The sequence below is a fragment of the Nesoenas mayeri genome (genome assembly GCF_963082525.1).
Source record: "Nesoenas mayeri genome assembly, chromosome: 6".
Classification (NCBI taxonomy): domain Eukaryota; kingdom Metazoa; phylum Chordata; class Aves; order Columbiformes; family Columbidae; genus Nesoenas; species Nesoenas mayeri.
Window position 1 is genome coordinate 39,905,335 of NC_137545.1, and position 23,912 is coordinate 39,929,246.

The window sequence follows — 23,912 nt, forward strand, 5'->3', positions numbered from 1 at the left end:
ACTGCTCACCTTAAGTTGAATTTTGATTTTTTTCTTTTGTTTTTCTTTAGTTTTGGTAAAGGGAACGGTGAGTGTATGAATAGTGATTAACATTATGGCTGTGGATTAATAACGGAATTAAAATTTCCCCAATAAATAACTCTCCCGTGCGCACGGGGAACAAGCGGGGTGGCTGGAGGTCCGTTCCTGACGGGTGCGGATGGGATGAACATCTGCAGCCGGGCAGCCCCCGCGCCGGGGGACCATTCCCACAATCTCCGCAGCGCTCTCACAGGATGTCTCCGCTGGAGCTGCGCTGATGGGATTTTCCTTAATGCTGATGACTTTGGAAACCTTCCTTACAGGCATTTCCTCAATAACGGGAGGTTTATAGAACAATTAATAAAACATTAAGCTGTTTTGAATATTTTTTTTTTTTTTTTTTTTTACTGTTCATATTTCAGTTTTAAGAAAGATGTGGGGAGTACCCTGACTGGCGAGGATCTGTTATTACTTTTATGCTTTAGTAAAAACTCTTGACATGGGACAGATGCAGTGAAACAGTAGCACTTTGGGTTGATGGATTTACATAAATAAGCTGTGCCAGGTCTTAATGGCTTCTCTCTGCTTTTCCTCATGCTTTGGTCAGGGAAAAAATCTCTGCTGTCCACTGTGCTCGTCTGCCTGAAAACCTGAAAACATTTAACTCCATTCCCCAAAGAACACCCCAATGCGCAAACTAACCTCGCATCTCCAAAACTAAAACTCAAGTTCGCAATGCTCACATGCTACTGAATTTTGCTTAACAACATAAAAATAAGAAAAACACTTTGGTTTCAGAGCTGGCAGGAGCTGAGCTGGTTTGGAGCATTGTCAGGATGAACTCCTGCCCCTTGCAAAATGCAGCGGGGATGGAGATCTCCGGTCACTTCTCTGTGAACACACAGAATCTCTGTGCCATGGGTCGTGCTCCATGGCCACGTGCACCAGGGATCTGCTGAATAATCTGGGACAAAGCACTGCAAAGCTTTGAGCCTCAGTTTTGCCATCTGTAAAATGGTCGTTTCGACCTGTTGTGTAAAATACCTGGAGATCTGCTCTGATAAAAAGATATGTATGTAAAAAATAAATAACAACAACAAAATAATATATATATATGTTAAAGTGAGGTATTAGTATTATCATGGTGGTTGACAAGTTCAGACCAACAGAATACGCATGCATATTTTCACCAAATATTGTTAGGCAGCGAAACAGCGTTATCAGGGGAATGAATATTCTTTTGATAAATATTCCCAGTGAGTGGGTCAAAAATGTAAATCGACTTCTATTCAGACAAACTGGGGATTTTTTTAATGATAAATGGGTTCCTAATTACTCTGCTACAGCCATCTTTGATGGTAATTTTATTTTATATTTTTTTTAATGTGAAAAAGAATGGCATTATTAATTTTACCAAAATGCTTGGAAGTGGACTCTGGAATCACAGGTATATAATAAATGTGCAAATTCAAGAATGGAGGTACCAGATATGAAAATAAGAATACAAAAATATAAACTGAAAAGAAAAGTAATTCATTCTCATATTGCGTTTGTTTCTTTTCAGGGTGCTTTGATTCACATTTGAACTGTGTCTTGTAACACTGAGTTTTCTTAACTTTTGTCACATTCCCGTTATTTTTGCACTATTTGTGTTCAGTGGTTGCTTTGCTGAGACAATATTTCGCTTGTTGTGACACATCCCAAACAGTTTTCAGACAGAGGTTTGAAACTCCTCAGTAACTCAGCACTCCAGGAGATAATTCTTGGTACAAAGGAACAGCATTTGGGTGCGTAGGAGAAAGAATAGAAGAAAATCATCTGTCCGGTGTGTGCTCTATTCTTACCTGTGTCCTTACCCTCCCCAGATCACGACAGTGTCAGGAAATGAGTTCCTCCTCCAGTCAGATATCGACTTTCTCATATTGGATTGGTTCCACGCTATCAAAAATGCAATTGACAGATTGGTATGTATTTGTTTTGGCTGTTACCTTTATTAATTAAGATGTAGCAATTTCAACTTCATTTGCTCAGGCATCTCTACAGGTTTTAGGCAGTCAGCAGCTAGCTAGACATTCCTTTCTCCGAAGGATATAAAAATATGTATGCAAATCTACTAAAAAATGTCAGATAAACAAGGTTGTTGAACAAAAATGTCATTTGATTCTTGCCTCGAAATGGAACGCTACATTTATTTCTCTGAAATAACAAGGACATTGGTTTGCTGAGGGTTGTGAAAGCACACAAGCACTTAATAACTAATGAATTTTTGCATTTTCTGTTTATGCAGCCTACAGTATATAATCTTCAATAGAACTATTAATACATTTGAGCCTTTTATGAATTTTTGTATTACTTATTCACAAGAATAACACTAGCAAATAATATTCCTTTGTAACTGATTGCTGTTATTCTCCCAGGAAGACTGGGGGTTTTCTACTAGAAGTAAGCAGGGCTGCATTTTATTAAAGCAGTTTTTAATTACTAAACCAGATTCAGCTGTAGCTTTTTATTTCTTTTTTTATTATTATTTTTTGCCACCCTCAGTACAAATTCCAAATGTTTTCCTCCTATCCCTGCCTGATCCAAGAACGTATTTTCTTCAGAGGGCACTGACTTTACTTGTTCAGTGCAGAATCTGGTGAGAGAAAAATATCCCCATTTCTTGCATTTTTCAGAGGTTTTTCTGCAAAGGAATTGGCAGCGTAGGCAGAGGCAGCCTCTTTGAAAGGGTTAATCTGAACACGACTACTGTTTCCTTAAAGAGCTACAAACATTATATTACCCTGAGGCTATAATCAGCCAAGGAAAGTTTGATCTGATGATGTATGTCTTCATATTGTGCATTTCATTGGGTATATTGATATCCCACTGAAGATTTTGGGGTGGAGTTTTCCGTGAAGACTCAGAACACTGTTTCATTCTTTTTTTTTCTTTATTTTTTTTTCTTCCCCATGTTATTCAGCTCAACATCTAATAGAATTGATTATTTTCTTTAGCATAACTAAGGTAATCTTGTGGCAGTGCAGCAAACCACAGCAGCAGTGGCTGGTGGGGCACAACCAGTATCTGGTTCAGGTACCGGAGGGCAGGACTTGTCCCGATGAATATTTGCCTTTGCTGTGTGCGCAGGACATGATGCCACCCCCAAACACTCAGTTTAATATTTAATACATATAATTTATTTCCCTTTTAAAATCTGGAATGAGTGCATAAAGCGTTGCAGTTTTCCAGGCCGTGGGGATGGCTGAATCTGACCCCATCAAATGCCATGGGAAGACATGTGTGATCAGCCAAAAAATCATCTCCCTTTTTCTTTTATTTTCGTTCTTCTCTCTGTTAATGATCCCTAATTGTCACTTGGTATGCCAGTGAATAAGAGCAAGAGAGAAGTCTCCCTTCTTTTCCAACCTTAAACCAACAGAATTCAACCCAAAATTTATAAGGGTGTTTGAAACAATTGTGTTCACAAGAATATTTACTGTCACGATCTAAACCAGAAAGGCAATTTAAACAACCTTCCTCTTTGCAATCATTTGGAAGTAGTCTGCAATGTGGAAATAATTTTGGTCTCTAAAGCCTAAAGAAGTAGGTCTTTTGTTTTCCTCACTTACATGGGAATTTATCTCAGAAATTAAGAGCAGTCTATGAGGGCCATAAAAGCTCTGTATTATGAGAAATTTTGCATTATGCTTTCCTTAAATGATATACTCACTGCATCACTTGCTTTGTGTGTGTCTGTCAGCTTCTGATTCTGTGCTGGCATTCTGTAATCTCTTGCTTCATTCTTACAAGTAATAATTTTATTAAAAGCATACATATCTGTATATAAATATACATTATTTTCCCAGCCCAAAGAACGAAGTTGTACGTCGAGAAATTTGGAGTTCAAACTCAGAAGATCCTCCAGCATCGAATTACTGAATAGCTTAGACACTGAATCCAAAGAACCAAAGCCTGAACACAGAAAATCTTTAAGTAAGGCTTTTTTCTTTTCTGATTTTTTTCTTTTATTTTTTTCCCCTTTCCTTTTTAAATAATCATGCCATTACAGGACAAGATAATTTTTATTACATACAGAATGTAAGGAAGATCACTGAGAATTTTAAAGCTGAATGTGTTCTGTGCTGATACACATAACTTGCATTTAAGTAAAGACAGTTACTAGCTCCACACTTTTAAAGGGTGACATTCTCTTCTAAGCAAAATAAATTTGTTTAGCAGCAAAGATATTTATTCAAGACATTTATTTTTAAAAATAAGCAACATGAGTCCTATGCTAATGGTCTGTTGCAGTTGCTTTGTTTCCATTTTAGTAAAATACCTCAAATTGCCCGAGTAATTTTGTCTGTTGTGTATTTATACACTGAATTGCTGAAAGACCTGACATATCCTCTGCAGCCAACAATCAGCGATATATCTATAATTTTACAGAAAGGTAAATTCCAGGGACTGGGGTTGATTTTTGTCAGTGTGACTAGAAAAGAAAGTGATCTGAAATCACCAGGGATGTGCTTCACTCCACTGAGACTTTTCCTTTTCCAGTTTGTGCTGAGATGCTCATGATGTTGTGGGCAGTAGATGCCAGAGCTGGTGGTGACCCTGAACCACTCAGCATATTTGTTTTTAATTTCACCCTCTCTCTTGAATCTTTGTTTTCCTTCTTTGTTTAGCAAGAGATTCACAAACTGCTTCTAATGTAAGTGCCATGACAGCTTTAGATGAGATACCTATAGGTACTGAAGTGCTGTGCAGGAATTTGCCTGCACGCATTTCAGTGCAGGATCAAAGCCTCAGATGTTAAGAAAAGAATTGCATTAAAAAGACCCAACATAGCTATTTTTAATGATAATTATCCATACAATCATAAATATATGCACACATGCGTGCATAAACACACACACAGAGATTCATTAACTAGTCTCTTTTTGCAGACCAAAGCTTTTTGTCATTGTTGTTGTTTTCTTATTGTCTCGGAGATTTTTTTTTTTTGTTAAGGCTTTTCTTTCTGTTATAAAATATAAAATAGCCTGAATGTAGTTCGTGAAAAATTGTCCCAATATCTTTGTATTGTGTATTACGTTGCATTTCTCAAAGGAAGAAAAATAAGACTGAGAGCATGGTAAGTTTTGAGGGCCTGATTCTGCTCTGTTCGTAGCTAATAGCAAAATGCCGATAAACTGTCTCAGCATTTGTGGAATTGTTATTTATTTATTTAGGCTTCTCACATATCTTTAAATGATCATTTGTCAGACAAAACAGAAAATGGGAATGTAAGCAGCGACAGTGTCTACATTACTTTTCAAACCTTAGAGAATCCTGAATAACCTCCGTTTTGTTAAATGCTATTTAAACTATTAAAAAAGGTGAAAATATCTGCTGTGAAATCTCACTGAATGGAAGCTTGCATTTAAATACCGTAGATTGGATTGCTTCTAAAATATGTATTCAGAACTTTTTTTTTGGCCCCTTGAGATCAAGCAATTATGTGGAATTAGAAAAATCATATTATTCACTCACTTATTAGTAGTCTAAGCACAAACTGTATTGTCAGTTTTCTGCCTTTGGCTTTCTGTGCCCTTAATGTTCACACAAGTATCGTAGCCAGAATTATCGGCAGCTAGAGCCAAAATTGCTTTAAAAAGGCATGAGAACGGGTAATGACACATTGTTAGCAGTTAACAGGTGGTCGTTTCATTGTCCAGTTTGACTGCAGAGCACAGAGAAGATATGTGCAATATCTGCAAGTGTGTTTATAAAGTTCTTACAAAGTTTAACAATTTTATAATTTTATCGTGCTCTTATATTGTTGACTACTGCCAATGCCAAAGCCAAACAAAGGAGATTGTTAAAAGATTGCTTAAAACTTCTCTAGTTTAACACAGAAGACAAGCAACTGATGTGTTAGCAGGCCACCCCGCTTCCCCCGATAATCTTTAATGAAATATTCAGACAATTCAGACACATTCGTAATTCTCTACATTTTAAGGGCTTCAAAAAGTGTTCAGTTTTAGACTTGATCCTGCTGTATCATAGGTGGTTTGTATCAGCACAAGCATACAAAGGGCAGGTGTAGTCTAACCAAAGTATTCCAGTAATTTACTCTTTAGTTTAAAACCAGGGAGACTGCCCCTAGAGACTTAGTAGCAGGAATTTGATTTTTGTATTTAATCCTAATTGTTTCTGCTTACACTACAAGGACAAACAGTAATTCTCAGTTATGCTTTTTGAGCTGTAGACACCGATTTCATTGACGTTTGGGCTCAAACTGCCAGGCTCAATTTCCAAAGTTCAGAATGTCCATCTTCTCGGTCACACAACTTTTCAGTGGCTGCTCATCCAGTTTGGATTCAACTCATGTTCTAATTGAAGATCTCTTGAGCTAAGAACAAACCAAGGATGGCCTTGGGGAACATTACCAAAATATGTAAAAGCGTGAATCTGCTCTCAAATACATGGAAAGAGATTACTCTTTATTTTATGATGCCAACTATTTCAGTGATTTAATTTATGCAGCTAATGCTGGGTCAGAAAGAACATGTTTTTCACCCCAGCATCCTTCCCTATTAGAAGATGTATCATTTGGTACAAGGACACTGCCTTGCAGCACTTCTCCTTTTTATGTGAATACATGTTGTTCTAAGCAGATAATTTTTAAAATTAGTGGCAGATTTCATAATTTTCAAGTAATTTCATTATCATTCAGATTGTAGTTTGTTTTCTTTTTTTTTTTTTTCTGCTCAGGTTGCCAAAAAAACCCTCCTAATTAGTACCAATTATAATTGGGTCTGCTGGTAGGTGGTCTGCCATGTTAATTTTGTGCTGCATGAAACCAGGCACCTGGGCTGGACTGAAAGTAGAGATGCTGTCAATGCACATGGGAGGTAGGGAAAGGATCTGTGCATTGCAAGGGTCCCAGAAATCCTTCAGCTCGCCAAAACAAAGAGACTTTACTGTGCGTATGGACTAGGGGAGCTGTCAGGACAGTCCCATTGGAGGCAATGAAGTCAAGTCCACGCTCTCCGCTAAGCTCAGTGTTGCTTTTTCTGTCCACGGTTGCTTTGGGGTTCGGATTTTGGCCGTCATCTGGGAATATTGTCACTCAGGAGTGACCTCTTGTGGAAAAAGCCTGGGCTGGAGTTGCTATTGATTGTCAGAGGGGATCAATTCCCCTTCTACTCCCCCTTTTCCGTATGGAAACAAACGGCTTCGCAGTAGGAAGAGTGCCCTTTGGCTACCGTATCAATCTGAGGGCTGCTCTTGTCAAAATGCACAATCACGAGCTTGATAATGCAATCCATTCCCAAAGCGCTATATTTCCAACCTGTTCTCCATCATTTCCTTATGGCGTCACATTTACTCAGTTCATCACATTCTTATTAATATTTTAGATTTCCTTGAAAGTGATGGAATTCTATTTTTATTACAAAAGCAACAAGAATAAATACTAATTGTTGTCAGTTATTTCCTTATGTAGTGGGAAGAGTAATCTGTTCCTCAGATTTAGGTTGCCAAAGCAAAATAATTAAATATTTTAGACATTTAAAAAATCTGTGATATTAGATAAATGCAATTTGATCTCCTTGTTTGCCACATAAAAGCTGGAACTGCCTGAATTGATAAGATTGAATTGCATTATTTTTATTGTTTCTACTCGCATATTTTTCTTATCTTCAAGAACACTTTACTTAAAACCCGGCGGTTAGTTATGCAGCCCTGCAACAGATCCTGGAAAATCTCCTCCATATTTGAATTCTAGCTCGAGGTGCCACAGCTAGAGCATCAAGATTAAATATATATATATATGTGTGTGTGTGTGTGTGTGTGAAGTCTTGATGGGCTGTGTAGTATTATTGCTATTCATGATCACTTTAGCATCTCAGTAAGAGTAGTCGGGGATCCAGGAGTCATTGTGCCAGACACAATGCGACACCAAAGTAAGACAATTCCAGCTCTCAGCCTGAATAAGGACAAGTTGCAACAGGTGGAAAAAGCGGACAAAAGCAGGGGGTAGAAGGAAAAATTGACAGCAAAGCCGACATGTCATGCATATTAAACAGCAGGCTTGGGATTCCTTTCCACTCTTCATTTGGTTTGGTGTCTTAGCCCCGGCACCTTGGCGACTGGCCAACTCAAATAATGATATTTTGCTCACTTACCTAAATTTCTCTTGCACTTTCAACAGGGAACTGTGGGCCTTTTTAGTCCCAAAGGGCGATGAGATGCTCTGTGCTCCCACAGCCCTCTCCGCAGGGCCATGGCCGGGAATATGCCTCCTTGCACCTTTTTAATCAAGAAAAAAATAATAGCTTCTGGATTATAAGTTTGATTTGCCTTCAGAGGTATTCACCACAAAGTCATCTGGGCTCTGAAATCTGCTTTGGTTTCTTAAAAGATACAATTTAATCCAGGTATCCCATTCCTTGTATTTAGCCAAGGTCTCTTTGTGTCGTTTAAAACTGCCCAAAGTTGGTTTTCTTGTTTCACTCACTTTTCTTTACTTCAGAAGGCCAAATTTTTGAAATGCAAAGCATGGCATGTAAATATTCCTAGAACATCCAGAATCATCTTTGAATGGAGTTTGTTAGCTAATTAAGATTGTATGATGTGTGTATGGGGAAAAAATAAATAAAGAAGCAACCCATTTTGATCTCTCAGTGGACATGATGGGAGAACTGAAGAAGTCAGAGGAGCTTGAACCCTTTCTGGGTTTACATGGTACTTGTTCCTTCCCTGGCTAAAACTGCTTCTCAGGGCTTGCTCAAGGGTTTAAAGTTTGTCCCTGTGTACAATTGGATATTTCTGTGGCAAACACCACCTTGCTGGGGCTATTGTTTCTCTGTGGAGGGAAGGGACGGTTATCTGGGCACAAACACATGGATTTATGTGACTTTGGCTGTGGAATGGCAGGAGGGGAAAAAAAAAAGCCAGAAACTTATATTGTTGAAAGCATCATTTAGAGTTCCTAGAGGGTCACCTAATTAGAGGCGGTGCTGAGAGAGGAGCCCGGGTGTTTTTTTTCTCTTCCTTTCCAACATGTGTAGAGGCCGGCTGGTTGAGAGATCCCATCCTGCGATGTAGTCAGAGGTTTTACTGGCTCAGGCAAACTTCTCAAGAGCAGGATCCTCCTTCTCCTCCTTCTTTCTCCTCCTTCTTTCTCCTCCTTCTTTCTCCTCCTTCTTTCTCCTCCTCCTCCTCCACCCATGTAGGGTTGCTTCTCTGCTAAGGGGGCTAATAAAATGGAGCAGAAATAGGAAATCACTCCATTTCTTTGTTAGCTCTGATGAGGTCTGAATTCTTTCCCCTTCCCAGCCCATTTGTTTTAGTTAGCTGTGAAGTTCAAAGCCAAATGGATGCTATTTAGGGAGTATTATTACATTTCAATGTTAGCATTATGTATAGGTCAGTTTTATTACTTTTAATAAAACCAAGGAGTATAAAACAGTAATGTATATTACTGCGGAATTACCAATGACAACAATTAAAATAGAAAGCAAAATTAAAACTGTATGCAAATATGCAGCTTCCTACTGCAACGTTAATTTTGTCACTCTGCAGCTTGTATGCTTGTGACATTTATTTTTATTACATCAACAGGAATGCAGTCAGTTTCAGACAATGAGAAAATCTCACAAAACCAAAATGCAATGCACTCTTTATGGAGGGTGGGCGCATTCCTATTTGTACTATAGGAGCTAAACTTATGTTTTGATTTATTTTTACTCTCGTGTTTCTCTGCATCAGTTACTATAGGTATGCTCTTTTCTTAAAGCTTAGAAAAAATACTGATTCAGCAACAATGAAGTAATAATATTGGCATTTTGGAAGCAAAACATGCCAAATTCAGAAACAAATTGTGTCACTTCCACTGATAAAAAGAGATTATGTTGCACCCAAAATCACAACTGGCTGTGACTAGCTCTCATAAAAAAGTGTATTTTTCCTGAATTTGAATACCCTGTTTCCATCAATTATAATATAATGTTTCCTTAATTCTTTGTTTTATTTCTACTTCACTTTCCAAAATCCTTCCAGAGTTTACTATTTGGGTTGAAAAAGCATATTTTTAAATTGGGCATAACCAACTTCCATATAAACGTTTGGCAGAGAAATCAGTGCATGTTCACTTAATTCATTTTTATTGAACCAAGTCCAGATTTTTAGTCAGGAAAAAGTTAGATATTAATCATATCTGAGCAGGATCATTAAGTTTTCCTTTACCTACCAGAACAGCAGGGTCATTATAGAACCATGAGAAGTTAGCTCACTTATTAATCTTTACAATTACATAAAAGTGATCATTTTTATAGTACTTAAGAGTAGCTCTTACCCATTATGCGAAGAGTATGTGGGAATATTACAATATAATATAATGTATTATTATAGATGTGACCTGTGACTCATTGGTCTGCTCACTGACACACAGCTCTCTGGAAAAGTTATCTGTTTGAGCTTGGATAGTCTTTAATTGTTTCATATTCCTTGTGCTCATTTATGGGGCATACTAGTAAATAGAGAGCTGGTCACTGAGTTATTAATTACCTCATTATTACTTAATTATCACTATTGCATACTTCATTTTTATGGAGAATTATATCATAAAAGAAGGTATTTTATAATGCCCACCACAGTTAAGTATGAATGACAGTGATAGCTAATGCAAGATTGAGTTAGTTAAAGAAAATCAATCAGAAATCCTCACTATAGATTACTATCCGGTTTCTTCTGCTTTTTCCAGCAGACACTTCTCATCTTTGACTTTGAAACCCAACAGTTTAAACTAGGTTCTTGTTTCAGTGGACTAATCCCCTTTCATAAATCATGTTCAAGTGCTGAAATAATTTGCACAACGTTTAAAGAGTATTTGCTTTGAAACATTCACCTCAAGCCCTTTTGTATATCCTTTCTCTCTAAAGATTTGTAGTATTTGTTTTGTTCTCTGAGGTACAAAAGACCTGGGTAAACTTTATTCCTGTTGTTTCAAGATTAGTGAAATAAAATGCATATTTATTCAACTGGGACTGAAAGGAGCTTTAGTAAAGACGATCATACATACGACCCATGGGAATGTTATAATACAAAATGTCTGTCTTAAAATCTCTTTAGGTTTGTTCAAAACACTATTGAAAGACTTAAGTTTAAAGGGGGAAAAAAAACCAAGGTTACAAATCCATATTTCCTCTTTGTTCCCAAGAAAAGAGAGAGACCATATATTTTTCTTAACAAATTAAACTCCTACGTGCGCACTCGAGATAAATTTGAAATTGGAGCAAGTAGAGACTGGATGATCATGATTACTCAAAGATTTTTCCTACTGAACTACACATACTGACACAATGCTTAAGAAAGCTACATTTTGGAAAAATGTGTAGCGATTATTTCAAACAGATACTTGCTTCAGAAAAAGCAATCACAACGAAATCTCGAGCATTTTAGGTATTATTGGAGTCAAGCAGTTGTGCCCCTTACATGTACTAAAAGTGAGGTCGACTCCTGTGATATGAGGAAAAGATATTTACTCTGACTCAATCGCTTTTAAGCCCAGCTATCCAACATGTCTTGCACTGGTTTCATGAAGTCTCTTAATTCCTTCATAAATAGATATTTGTTTACAATAGCAAGTAAAACTGAAGTTTGATGTATATTGTGCAAACTATCATGATTTTTATAGTTTAAAGCAACAGTCCATGCAAGCAGTTACATTTACTTTCCATCACCTGCATTGTCAATGTATCTTCATTTTTGTACATCTCTAGATTTTGCCTCCACAGGGAAAGAGTATAAACTGACAGCTGATAGAACTTAAATAAATGCAGGCATTTTTTGCTGTAAAGAGAAATATTTTAGGTTACTGCCTTTGGTGAGAGGTCAGAATTAGAGCAAGTGACATGGACTTGCCAAGCTTTGTTCTTTGGGAAGAAAGAGCCAGCCCAGGTTTCCCCAACTCCTGTGAGCCTAATTCTGAAGCCCCTCATGGTAATTATTGAAAAGACAACCCTGATTGCAAATTTGTAGCCAGAGAAAATGATTCTTACACTGCACTGTATTCTGAGGTTTCACCGCTATTTATAACTAATCCAGATGTAATCCTCCTGGTACTTGGGGAGAAATATGATGGAAATAAGGAGGTTTTTAGGTTGTAATATTCTAAATTAAGCTCAATTAGAGAGACTGTAAATCAGGCTCTAGATAAGAATACCTAGTGCCCAGACCCACCTTTTTCCCCTTGGTGAAATCTTTTAAAAGTTTGTACCTTTCACGCTGGAGGATGTATTTAATTTAAATTAAAACTTCCAATCCCAAGTATTAAAAAACCAACTTAATAGATGAAAGCATGGCATTGTCTCTGGATCATGGGTATATTAATGCTTTAAAAAGGAATGTGATTCATAGGATCTCCTGTTTGTTTCACCAGCTGCCTGCTGATGTGCCAGGTAAACTCTAACAGCCAAAGGGTGGAATGCCACCAAAGGGTTAAATGCTATGTTGTTTCTCAATTAAGTAAAAGGTTCCAACTAACTGGCTTTAAATATTGATGCTGAAGAGAACACTACGACATATGAGCAGCTCCCCTCACCACCAAGGATATTTGGCTCCATTTAATTAATTCCGTTGGCCATTGTCTTAACTGTGCCCAGGATTCACCCAAGAGGAATTCACTTGTGTTACTGTTATTGAAAAGTGTAACATGGCATTATCAGCCTCAGACAGACTTTTTGTAGCATTGAATCAATTCCCCAGTTCTTGAAAACAACTACCTCATTTGATTCCTTTCATAATTAATGAAATTCTGTAGTAATGCTTTTGCCCCTCAGCTCAGGCTGGAAGAATGTTCCGAAACTTCAGTTTTCAAGCTGAAAGCATTCTAATTTTCAGCCTAAATGGCTTGTGTTACGAATGAGTTCTTGTGTCAGCGTTTAGCCAGCTCTTTATTTTCAGCAGTTGTTTTCTGTCTCAGGTGTACCAGCCCAAATAGAGTTTCAGACAGCAATCTTATTCCTTCTCCTACTTGCTTTGGAAGACTAAGCCAGCCAAGAATTGTAGTTGTCTTTCCCACGGTAGGCTGAGGCTTTTCTTCCTGATCATCTCAAACAGCCCTTTTCCAAATTTGCCCCAGTTTCAGTTGTGTTTCTTGCACATAGATATTCAAGGCAAGGTCCTCCTACAGCCGTGGGAAGTGGAATTAACTCTTCCATATGGAAATGGCTCACCTGATACAGTCTGGGGATTGTATTTATCTGTCTCATGGCCACTTTTTTTAGAGATAAAAAGTAACCAATCAGAACTTGCAAGTCCTGCTGTCTTTTAATCTTTTGCAACCAATGCATTTGACATGAAAACCAAAGAGTAAGCCTGCCTTAAGCCTTTTTGTAGCATATAAAATGTGTTCCTACATGTGATGACAGTTTTTGTAATTAATTTTTAAGGTGTTCAGTTTGTACAGAAAAGTAAGACTGATAGAACTGAGCAACTCTTTTCAAACAGCATACTTAAATGGAATAAAAACAATTTAAAATATTCCAGTGCTTTAAAGACAAAACAAAACCACAACCACATTGGAATTGGAAAAAAATAATTAAAAAAGCTTATAATTAAATTATAATTGAAGTCATGAAGACATCTTGTCCGAAACACAAATCTATTTTAAAAAACATGCAGGTATGAAGCCCTATTTGAGAGATTATGTCTCTGCAAGTAAAGCTTTGTAATTCACATATGTTGCAATCACATAACGATAGTACGGTTTATAATCCCTTTTGCCGAAGAAAGTTTTATTCCCATCCAAGGGTCCAGAGCCTAAGGGAAGGTGGCCAGATGTAGGCAGGTCAGAAAAGGAGAGCAACCAGATACGGATTGGATCATTTGCCATTTAGCAGGCTTTGAGGTAGAAAAATATAAAAGAGAGATATTTAACCCTTAGCTTGGTAGGTATCTATAGTAAAATACTTTATTCAAAGTGCAGGAACATGTGGCTTGCAACCATATTTCTCCATGTTCCCTCTTTCTAGGGCAGACCAGTTATGTCGTATTCAGATAAAGCTTTTTCTCAGATCTTCTCTGGTCCCCTTGTGATGCCTGGTGTTGTTAATGTGTGTGTCTGATACAAAATGATCGTTATATGCATCCCACCATTCTGGTGCTTTTAAAACATTCTGGTGAATGTGTCTGATATGCTGACACCTAATATAATGCTTGAAAGTAAAATGTTTTCTGGGATAAGAGCTAAAGAGCAGAGTAAAGCACAGGCAAAGAAAATGGGTGCTGTCTTGTCCATAATGCCTTTTGGGAAGAGTCTTTGGGGTGAACTGGCTCCTGAACAGCACCCAGGTTTTCTCTTGGAAAGAGATAGCTGGAAGGATGACTAAAAATTAGGTAGTGCAGGTGACGATCTCAAGATCATTTTTTGATAGCATTCTACCCAAGCTGTAGGTATGTTCACTTAAATCAAAATCTTGGTTTCATTGCCATGGTTTCCAAGAAGTTAAGAAGTTCTGTTCCTGTAAAAATAAGCTTTCTATTTATTTTTGCGTGAAAACATGTATAGTGTCTTTCTTGTCTATGTAAAATTAAAGATTATTATTTTAGGGTGCTATAATGCCCCTACCTTCTTTTCCTCATTTGAAGGTATTTCAGTTGATGTGTTTGGATGAAAATCAAAAGATAGCACTAAAAATTAATGCAGAAATCATGACAAGACTGAACGGTTATAAGATGTTATCCAAATACCATTGAGTATGACGGATCAAGGGTAGTACTGATATTAAGGCACAACTACAAACAGTGGGATAGGTGACTCATTGTTACAACTTTGCTTTTAATGTAAGTTACTCATTAGTAATTTCTGTACTGAACATTTAAGTCTTGCTTAAAAACAAATCTTTTGCTAGGTTTCTGATTTGGGGCATTTGACAGCTTGGATTTGGGGTTCAGTTATGAGAAAAGTAAATTTTTCTATTAGTTGCCCAAATGGCTTCAGTGATGGGAACAGAACAAAAGGTACAGGAAAGGCTTGAGCAGAGAGGAGTCAAGGTACTGTCATGGGGTAAAGGAAAGAAGATGAAAGGATTTTGAAGCATCATTGATTTGGTGCATAGTTTTTCTGAATTCTGCTTTCCTCTGCTGAATAACAAACAGTGCCAGGCAAGGCATACTAGTGGTCTTATCTCATCTGGTACACTTTTAAAAAAAATCATTTGTAATTGGTGAATGCAATGATGGAGAGGATCCATCAAAGTTTTACTTTCTGTTATTAATAACGCACAATGAAAATGTTCTTTGAAAACGTTACTTATTTTGCGAATTTTAGTCCACAAAGCTAAGTTAGCAGAATTCACCTTTTCCAAACAATTGTTGGAATTCATCTGTAACTGTCTCTGCTCAAGTTGCAGGCCATTCATAATAATAAAGCTTTCTAATTCTGTGACAGAATATTCATAATACACTCAGCTAGATAAAGGTCCTCAGGATCTGGACAGCAAGACTTCAAAAGGCAGAGTCCTCTGATCTCTAGTTTCCTTATTCTCTCTAAGCTTGGAAGGTTTCAACTATCAAGCATAGATTAAGTTTTATTGGTTGATAGTCTAATTGCATTTGTATTATCTTTCCCCTTAATATTATTTTCTTTGTATTGGATTTCATCCAAATATTACTACTTCCACTAAGCAGTTTTCTGACAATGTTTTGCTTTTGCTTTGATGCTTAACTGCTTAACACGTGAGTGCTGCAATAAGGTGCTGGTTCCTGATAATAGTTTTCCTTCTGTGCTTTGCTTATATTTGATAGGGCTGTTCAGTTGAGGCTTTTCATGGACAAGATAAGGTTTGGTTAAACATCTGAACTTTTGAATGTTTATCTGAACTAGATTTGACCTCTAAATTTGTCCATCATTAGTTATTTTGCTTTTCTTTTTAGAGACTAAATTATGCTATTAAATATGTTCTAAAGTAGGTTAAGCCCCTGTGCAGTTTGTCAGCTGGAACTTTTAAACTAAAATAGTCTTCTATTGTAGCTTTTTAACATTTTGTCTGAATTTTAACTACGGCTGGTCAAACACTATGTCAGTGCACCCATGCAAACCCCACATGGAGATGATTGAAGTGTCTCAACATTGTCGTGATGGCTTGATTTTATTTCAGGAAAAAGATCATGATATATAGTGATTATTTGCCTGCTCAGGCAGCTTGTTCCAGTGCAGCTGTTCTGGAGATGGGATGAAGCATTAGGTGTCACCGCACGCCCTGCAGTATCTCTGGAGGTCTCCCCCTTCAAGCCCCTATGTAAGGGATGGGTGGACTTCGGGTCCCAGCTACTTCTGCAGCAAACGTTTTGCACTAGCAGTGTAGAACATGCTCATTTTTGGGGTCCCAGTTACTCATGCTTTCAACTGAACACATCTGTGTGTCCTCTTTGGACTCATGTCTTAACTCAACTGACCCAGATCTTACTCTCATGCTGCTTGTGTGGTGAGAAGGAGCCACCATCAGATCATAAGGAGAGTGGGTGGGTGCTGTTTTTTTCAGACTGCCTTGGCCAAAGCTGCAATCAGTAGCACAAGGAAGGGAGGGGGCAACGTGGTTTCTATTTGCCATTACACAGCTGAACTGTATGACCTGATCTTTATTAGAAGAACAAATACTGTCAAAATCAATGCTAACAAAGCCCACATCTTACTTAAACACATTGGAATCAGAGCTTTCAGGTAAGTGGTCAAATTTGCAAGATAAATATAATACATGGCTAAATATACCCAAAGCTTCATTCTGAGCTTTCCTGTTTTCTACTGTAATTACACTGTCTCAGCCCAAGAAAGAGGTTGACCCATGGCGTATCTTACAAGGCACCATTTCCCACTGACAGCCACCATTGGGTAGGCTCACAAAAAAGTTGTAGCTTTCACTTGTTCTGCTTTGTGTCTTTATGTATATTTGTATATGTATTATGTATTATGTATATGTCTTTATGTATGTATATGCAAATCCCAAAGCACCTTTCCTGGTGCTGCTTTGTAAGCAAAGAGCTGTAACTGCTGAAAAGTTTGAAAATCATTAGTGTTTTAACAAACAGAAATAACTTCTATAGAAATATAAAATGAAGTTGATGGCAATAAAGGTCACTTTGACTAAGGCAGGGGTGTCAAACTCATAAACTGTATAAATGTAACTACTCCTACAATGAAACTACTCCTACATTTATACAGTCCTAAAATTACATCTGGCCCTTTGAAGCCAACTGCGAAGCTGATGTCCCTCTCCCCCCCGCCCCAGTGAAAATAAGTTTGACACCCCTGGTCTAAGGTTTATGTTAATGTTAATATAGATGTTGGAGATTCTTACCAGAATTTTCTCTTAAGGTAACAAGTCAAAAAATTTCTGAAATCTATCTACTTATTCTTTTTAAAAATGAACTCATGGGTGATGTCTTGTTCAGTTATTCTTAATCCAATGATTTAATTGAGGTGGAAGTAATTTGATATTTGACATAGAAACATAGTACAGCAAATGGATTTCAAGACTTTGGTTAGATATTTGTTGATTACTTTAAAGATAATCAGTATGTCATTATTCACAAAATATCACATCTACATTCACTGGAAAGTACTAAGCTTGCTGTATTAAAAGAGAAAAATATAGTGGAACTAGTGGTTTGAAACAATACAGATGAATGTCACTACCATTTCTCATTGGCAATAAACAACTTTAATATGTTGGTTTTCATAACTTATGAGCTATGAATTAATTTTACTCTTTATTGTATGAGAAGCATTAGAAGTTCATCATGGGTCAAAACCATAAGGTTATGAACATAATTGGAGGGTGAGTGCAATGGAAATATAATTAAATTTTAAAATAATTTACTTTTAAATTCAGAAGTAAAAAATATAATTGATAAGAGTTTCAATAAAAAAGAAAATTCTTTGGTATTATACTCTTTCTGGAAAGGTCCCATAAGATCAGATCTGAATAAAAGATTCAACAAAGTATCCAAGCATGTGTCTAAATTTAAATATATGAATCATTTGTATGATTCTTAACAAGGGTGATATAAATACAGCAATGCCAAGTCTCCCTTGTTCTCCACAGATAATTAGTTTGTTTTCTAAAGCATAAGGCAGGTTTAGGCAGGTTATGTAGGTTTAGAAGTTAAAAGTGCACACATGGCTGGCAGTACCCAGCCACTCAGGTCTATCTGGTGCTCCTGATAGAAAAAGAAACCATATAATTTTTCTGTCCTGTTCTGCCTGACAGTTTATTATATGTGATGACTATTTGTATTATTTGCAAAAGGTTGAAAAAGATTTTTTAGGCTAAGTCAGGAGGCAAGCATAAAGACTTGAAAGTTATTGGCATATATTCCACAACAGAAGAAAACAAGCAGAGCTCCATATTCTAAAAAACCCTGAATGAGCTGCTTGTTGTACATTACTTGTTCAATGTGATCTGGAAATCATCTTCAGTTCCTTTCTCTATCTCTTTGTGTGTTTGTTTTCTTTTGGGAAGTCTGCTTAAATAGTATTTTTATATTATATATGTTAACTTCTAAAGTCATTAATTCAAATATTGCTATTTTTTTCCTCAATAACTGCCATGTTTTATATGAGTGAGATGAGACTGGCACAGAACAGCACTGAGTCACCCAGGTGGTGAAGGGCCAGTACCACTCTTCAACTCCTATTTGTTACACCATCCAAGTTATTCAGCATTTTCCTGGGGATTTTAACAACCTTCTCTAAAGCAGGGAAGTACATCAAATGCAAAAAGCATCTCCATCATGCGTCTGCCTTTTGCCCATATTCATCTGTAATTAGGTCACTCTTTACCTGAAAATTTACAAGAAGCAGCTACTGAGAGAGGCTCAAGATCTGGTGATGTGAGTTCATACAAAATTGCCCTCCTCATTTCAGGGGGGATGAAGGCCATAAAGAACTGCAGTTACTTCATGCAGAGAAACTGGGTCAAGAGTCCTAATCCTTGACATGAGCTTGGAGAGACCAGTTTCCCCTTCCCAAGCGCGCTGTGCTCTCTGTTCCTTGAGCCTGAACAGCCTGACTTTGTGTACTGCAGCAGATTTCCTCCAAGCCCCACATGTTTTACATTAGATGAACATAAACTGGTCATACTGTATGAATAAATCAGAACTCATTGATTTCTGGCATTGTGGTTTTTTATATTCAAGTTAAGTGTGTATAATAGCATTTCTAATATTGTGACAATACCCCAAAATATTGTGGAAAGAAAGCCTTGGCGTGTCCTGGGTGATCTAGTCCAGTCCCTCCTGTGACAAGGTACAGTGTTCTGTGTCCTTTTTCTTAAATTTATTAAGCTTCATCTTAAATTCTTTTAGTTTTATTTGCCACCATGACTTCTTTGAAAGGGTGTTTTAGAACTTCGTATTATGGCCAGTTTATACGCATTTATTCTTGTGCCAACATTGTTCTTCAGTTTAAACAGCTCTTCTCCCTCCCTGCTGTCCTCTTCTCATCTGCTGCTCCTTTTCCCAACCCCATCAGCAAATTCGTAGAGAACAATCACAGCCTTTCTCAGCCTTTTTCTAGGTGGCCGAACATGCCAAGCTCCCCATCTGCTTTGGAAAGCTCCGCAGCCCCATTCTCCTGGTACTTCTCATGGCCACCGTCTGCACCTTTTCTGGAACAAATTTCCACCTCACACACAAGTGTCCAAGGTCGATACTCATAAGATAAATATTTTGTATTAATCCATCTCTAACCATGCATTGGGCAGCATTAGTTCTAATCTGGTTCCTCCAGTATTCATTCTCAAAGTCACTAAGATTTTGTCTGATATCCTGATTCTTGTCTGAACTGATGATGCTTCCCAGTCTTGAGTCACCAACATTTTTTGAATGTTCATACTTTTTCTGTTGAAGTCATTAATGAAAACACAAAGATCAGTTCCAAGAATATTTAAGGACTTGCACTGGTAACTTTCTTTCAATATAGTAGTTCTCCTTTCAACAAACCTCATTTTAATACCTTATTTAGTCACTTCACAGTTATTGTTTCAATTCTCTCCATCTTCTCTAGTTTAACTAATTATTTCCCATTTGGCACCATATTAAATGCACAAATGAAGTCTAGTCTATTGCATTTTCCTTTTCTAAAAAAACCCACCCTATTTATTTTATTAAAGAAAGACATCAGGTTAGTTTGGCATGATCTTCCTTTATAAATCAAATGCATACTGAGAAATATTACTTTTCTAAATATCTGCAGAAGAAATGCCATTAAGAAAAGCCATGTGGGGATTGCCAGTTTGTTTCACAATGTAAGCGTGTAGTGATATTTAGCACACTATTCATTTATTTCCAGTTATTATTAATGGAGGACAAATTTTTTTAAAAAATTTATATGTATCAGAGCATGATGCAAAATATGAATTATATAGTCATTTTATTGAATCTTTACTGCTAATGCACACAAATTTCACAAAGTGTAATGACACTACTGAGCACTTAAGTTGTTAGGCTGTCATATTACAGAAAAATTATTTGAGCTATATAATCGCTATTTTCTTTTTCCTATTGTTTATTTCTGAGCTTGCTTCATAAACATTTGCAAATGCAGATGTATTTGCAAATATCTGTTCTAAACCCATAAACCTGATTGACTTCAGGTCCTTTTGTGCCCATGCAAACCAAATCTTCCTAGCATCTCCTGGCCGGCGATGCCCATTCTGTCGCCTGATGCTGCAGTTCTTGGGTCTATGCTCTGTAGTCATAAAACCTGTAATTTTAAAGCTTATCATAAACATAGGGATTAGGGGTAATGCCTGATTCCTGCATTTTACCCACAGATCATTTGTTTAGCGCTTCTAAGCAGATCATGTATCAGCCTCTCATTTGACTCTTTTACAAAAAAGATATTGTAATTATGGTGTGGAGATAACTCAAGAGACCTGCCCAGGAATTACACTCAGGGATGAAATAGGATGACTGACAAAAGTCTTTAGCTCAATAAAGAAGGTGAAGTGAGTTGTTTATCCTTAGTAAGCAGACTGTATTGACTCCATCTCAGACTATCACAAAGGGAAGGAAGGATGTAGGGACTTGGTTCGGCACCCTCAAAATTTCAGTGCTGACTGAAAAAATGATCAGTTATACAGGCAATAATGCATTCTTCTCCTAAGAAAAGTCGTTAAAGGACTAGCAGTACTTTCACATCTGCTACAGGCCCAAAAGAGTCTGAAGACATGTTGAATTTTGAGTTCCAATGAAATCTAATAAAACTTAGTCATGAGTCATTGTATATTTTTAAATTAGTATTGCCTGGAATGCAGGCATAATCATACGCCTCTGCTTGATAAGATATATTTCTTCAGAAGGATGAGACAACCAGCAATTAAGCATTCCCATTACTTGAAATTAATTAGTTAACTAATGAATTCCTTTAAATTAATATTTTCAAACATATGTGATAGTTCTGCTGTCAGACTGGTACTTTCATTAGCCAAAGTCATAGAGACCTACTTCTACCTCCCCTTTTGCCATCTCAGCTTTGATTCAGTCTTGCAAGATGCTGCTTAGGACTCTGGATAAGAGTCTGTAAAGCACTTAATAAAATGATTAATTTAAGACAATTAGAGACCACAGTTAGCCCATTTGTATTTTAAGAAAGTTGCATCTAGGATTGTGATCACTGTATTCTGTATTTTGAATGATCAAGCTTATCCCTTTTAGTGTTCCTTGTGAAAAGAATTAGTAAATCTCAGTTTACAGATGTTATCAATATACTACAATCCATCTCAGTTTCTAAGAACTTCCCAAGAATTTGGAAGTCCTGAAGAGTATTAAAAAAAATTTCACATGGTCCAGATGACTTGTGGGGTTTTATTCCTGCAGAACAAGGCTAATGGAAGTGAAGGTACTAATCTAAAACTATTTGAATCTCTTAATGCCTTTTCCACTCCCACTGCTGCTCTTCATTCTATATGAGCCCTTTCCATGCAAATGAATTACATATAATAATTTTGTGTGTTATAATAAACAGATAGGCACCATAATAATGTATTTCAGTTAGGAAGAGGTACTTGGAAGAAATTGGTTTTGCTATACACATGATGTGAGGCAATCAATAGTGCTTTAGTCTGACAAGCACTGTCAATATCCATTGTCACAGTTCAGAAAGTCATTAATGGATAGTTCTTCAAAAACCAATGCTTTCAACATGTTAGAAGTGTTCAGATATACTGTACCTGGCAGGAATTAATCATAGGTAAACCCTTGGGATTATGTAGAAATGTTTTGTAAATTAAGACTGAAATAAAAGTCATCGGAAGGAATGTAAGATCATGTTATATGGAGTTACAAAACCTTGCCAATAAAATATGGGGCTGTTTAGTACATATTAAAATATTTTACTTTCTGAATCATTCAGGCTCGGCCCAGAACATCACACCCAGGAAAAACAGTTGGCTAGAAATATATTGTCTAGGTATATGAATTGTGCTTTAGTTTCTCTACTAAATTCACAGAAAGTAACCACATAAGAATTTTGATCCTTGCCCTGAAAAGATTAGAGCCTTTCCTGGTTCCTTTAGTTGTGGCCTTGCCAAAACCCTGCAGAAAGGCTTTTGTAACTTCCTTTTGCAAATCTGTTAGCCACTGCTTAATCCTGCTGAAATTATGATATATTTACTGTCATTGCACCATCGACGCAATTTACTGCATTAAATTATAGCAAGCAGTTCTTCACCTGTACATCTCAAAATTCCATTGATTCTGATGGTGCTGTTTCTGCAGAACTGTGTGACTCGGGGGTGATGCAGTAATTCTTCCCTTTCACCTGTTTTCTTGTGTAAAAGCCCTTGTAAAGACTTTATTTTGTGTTTTTGCATGATAGTCCTGGTTTTTATGTGTTATTAGGAATATTAAGGCTAGAATACAATGAATCAAATGGCACACCTGTATAGTTTATGCCAGGGTACATACAGTAGAATAAACAGTAGATTTATTTCCTATTATTTTAAACTTAGATCCTTAATTATCTTATTTTAGTTCTGTATGGGAACTGCTTTCCACCTTTTTATGTTGCTTGACATATGCCAGCTCTTTTTCATGGAGAATTCTTCTGGCCAAATCCAGAATCTGAAATTTAAAAAGGAAGGTACTCCAAAACAAATGTATTGGTTTTTTGAGTTTAAAACTGGTTTGTTTGTTTGCTTGTTTGTTTGTTTTTATCTCTCGGAAATAATATTTGATCCTCTTTGTATTTCCAAATATAATATCAAAGTCATTTTAATGTGGGTATATCGCGAGAAGAATGGTTTGGCAAGAGAAGGATAATTTCTAAATGAGATCCCAACAAGAATATTTCTGGCTAAACTTGGTTTTGGAACATACTATTTAAACCCCTGAATTTCTGGAAGGCTTGAAGTTTCCTCCTGGTGACTCACACATGTTTAATAGAATAAGTAATTCAATCAAAATTAGCTTTGCTGCTGTTTCTAACTATGGGCTATACAGTTCAACATGGAACATAGAAAGGATCCATTACAGTAATTATTCCTACCTCTAGATGTAGTTTTAACACCGTAATTGCTGTTTCAGCTAGAACACATCCAGCTAGGTTAATGCATCTTTCTAAACAGAGGGATCTTTACCATACCTGTCAAGTCATAGATCCCATGTCCTGCCATTCACAGTACAACCACATTCACTTCAGTTAAAATATCTTAACCAATGTGGTGTATACTCAGAGCTAAGCATGTAGTTCACATGGGCATAAAATGCTCCAGAGTCCCGCAGAATGGGGAATGTGGCAGACATCTGAAGTGACTTAAGACATTTTCACTCCTGCATCATTTGCACTGGGGATCTTCACTTTAAGTCACAAAGAAACCCACACCAAAATATGAATTGCTATGGACAAAATGACCCCA

At 37.0% G+C, this 23,912-nt stretch overlaps 1 protein-coding gene across 1 annotated transcript in view; it reads left to right on the forward strand.

Annotated features, from left to right (window-relative positions):
- ARHGAP15 (Rho GTPase activating protein 15) overlaps positions 1–23,912 on the forward strand; it is a 324,795-nt gene that overhangs the window by 162,796 nt on the left and 138,087 nt on the right. The window contains exons 7-8 of the mRNA XM_080346977.1: positions 1,887–1,985; positions 3,870–3,996. Of these exons, the coding sequence (XP_080203103.1) occupies positions 1,887–1,985; positions 3,870–3,996 (226 nt within the window). The remainder of the gene's footprint in view (positions 1–1,886; positions 1,986–3,869; positions 3,997–23,912) is intronic.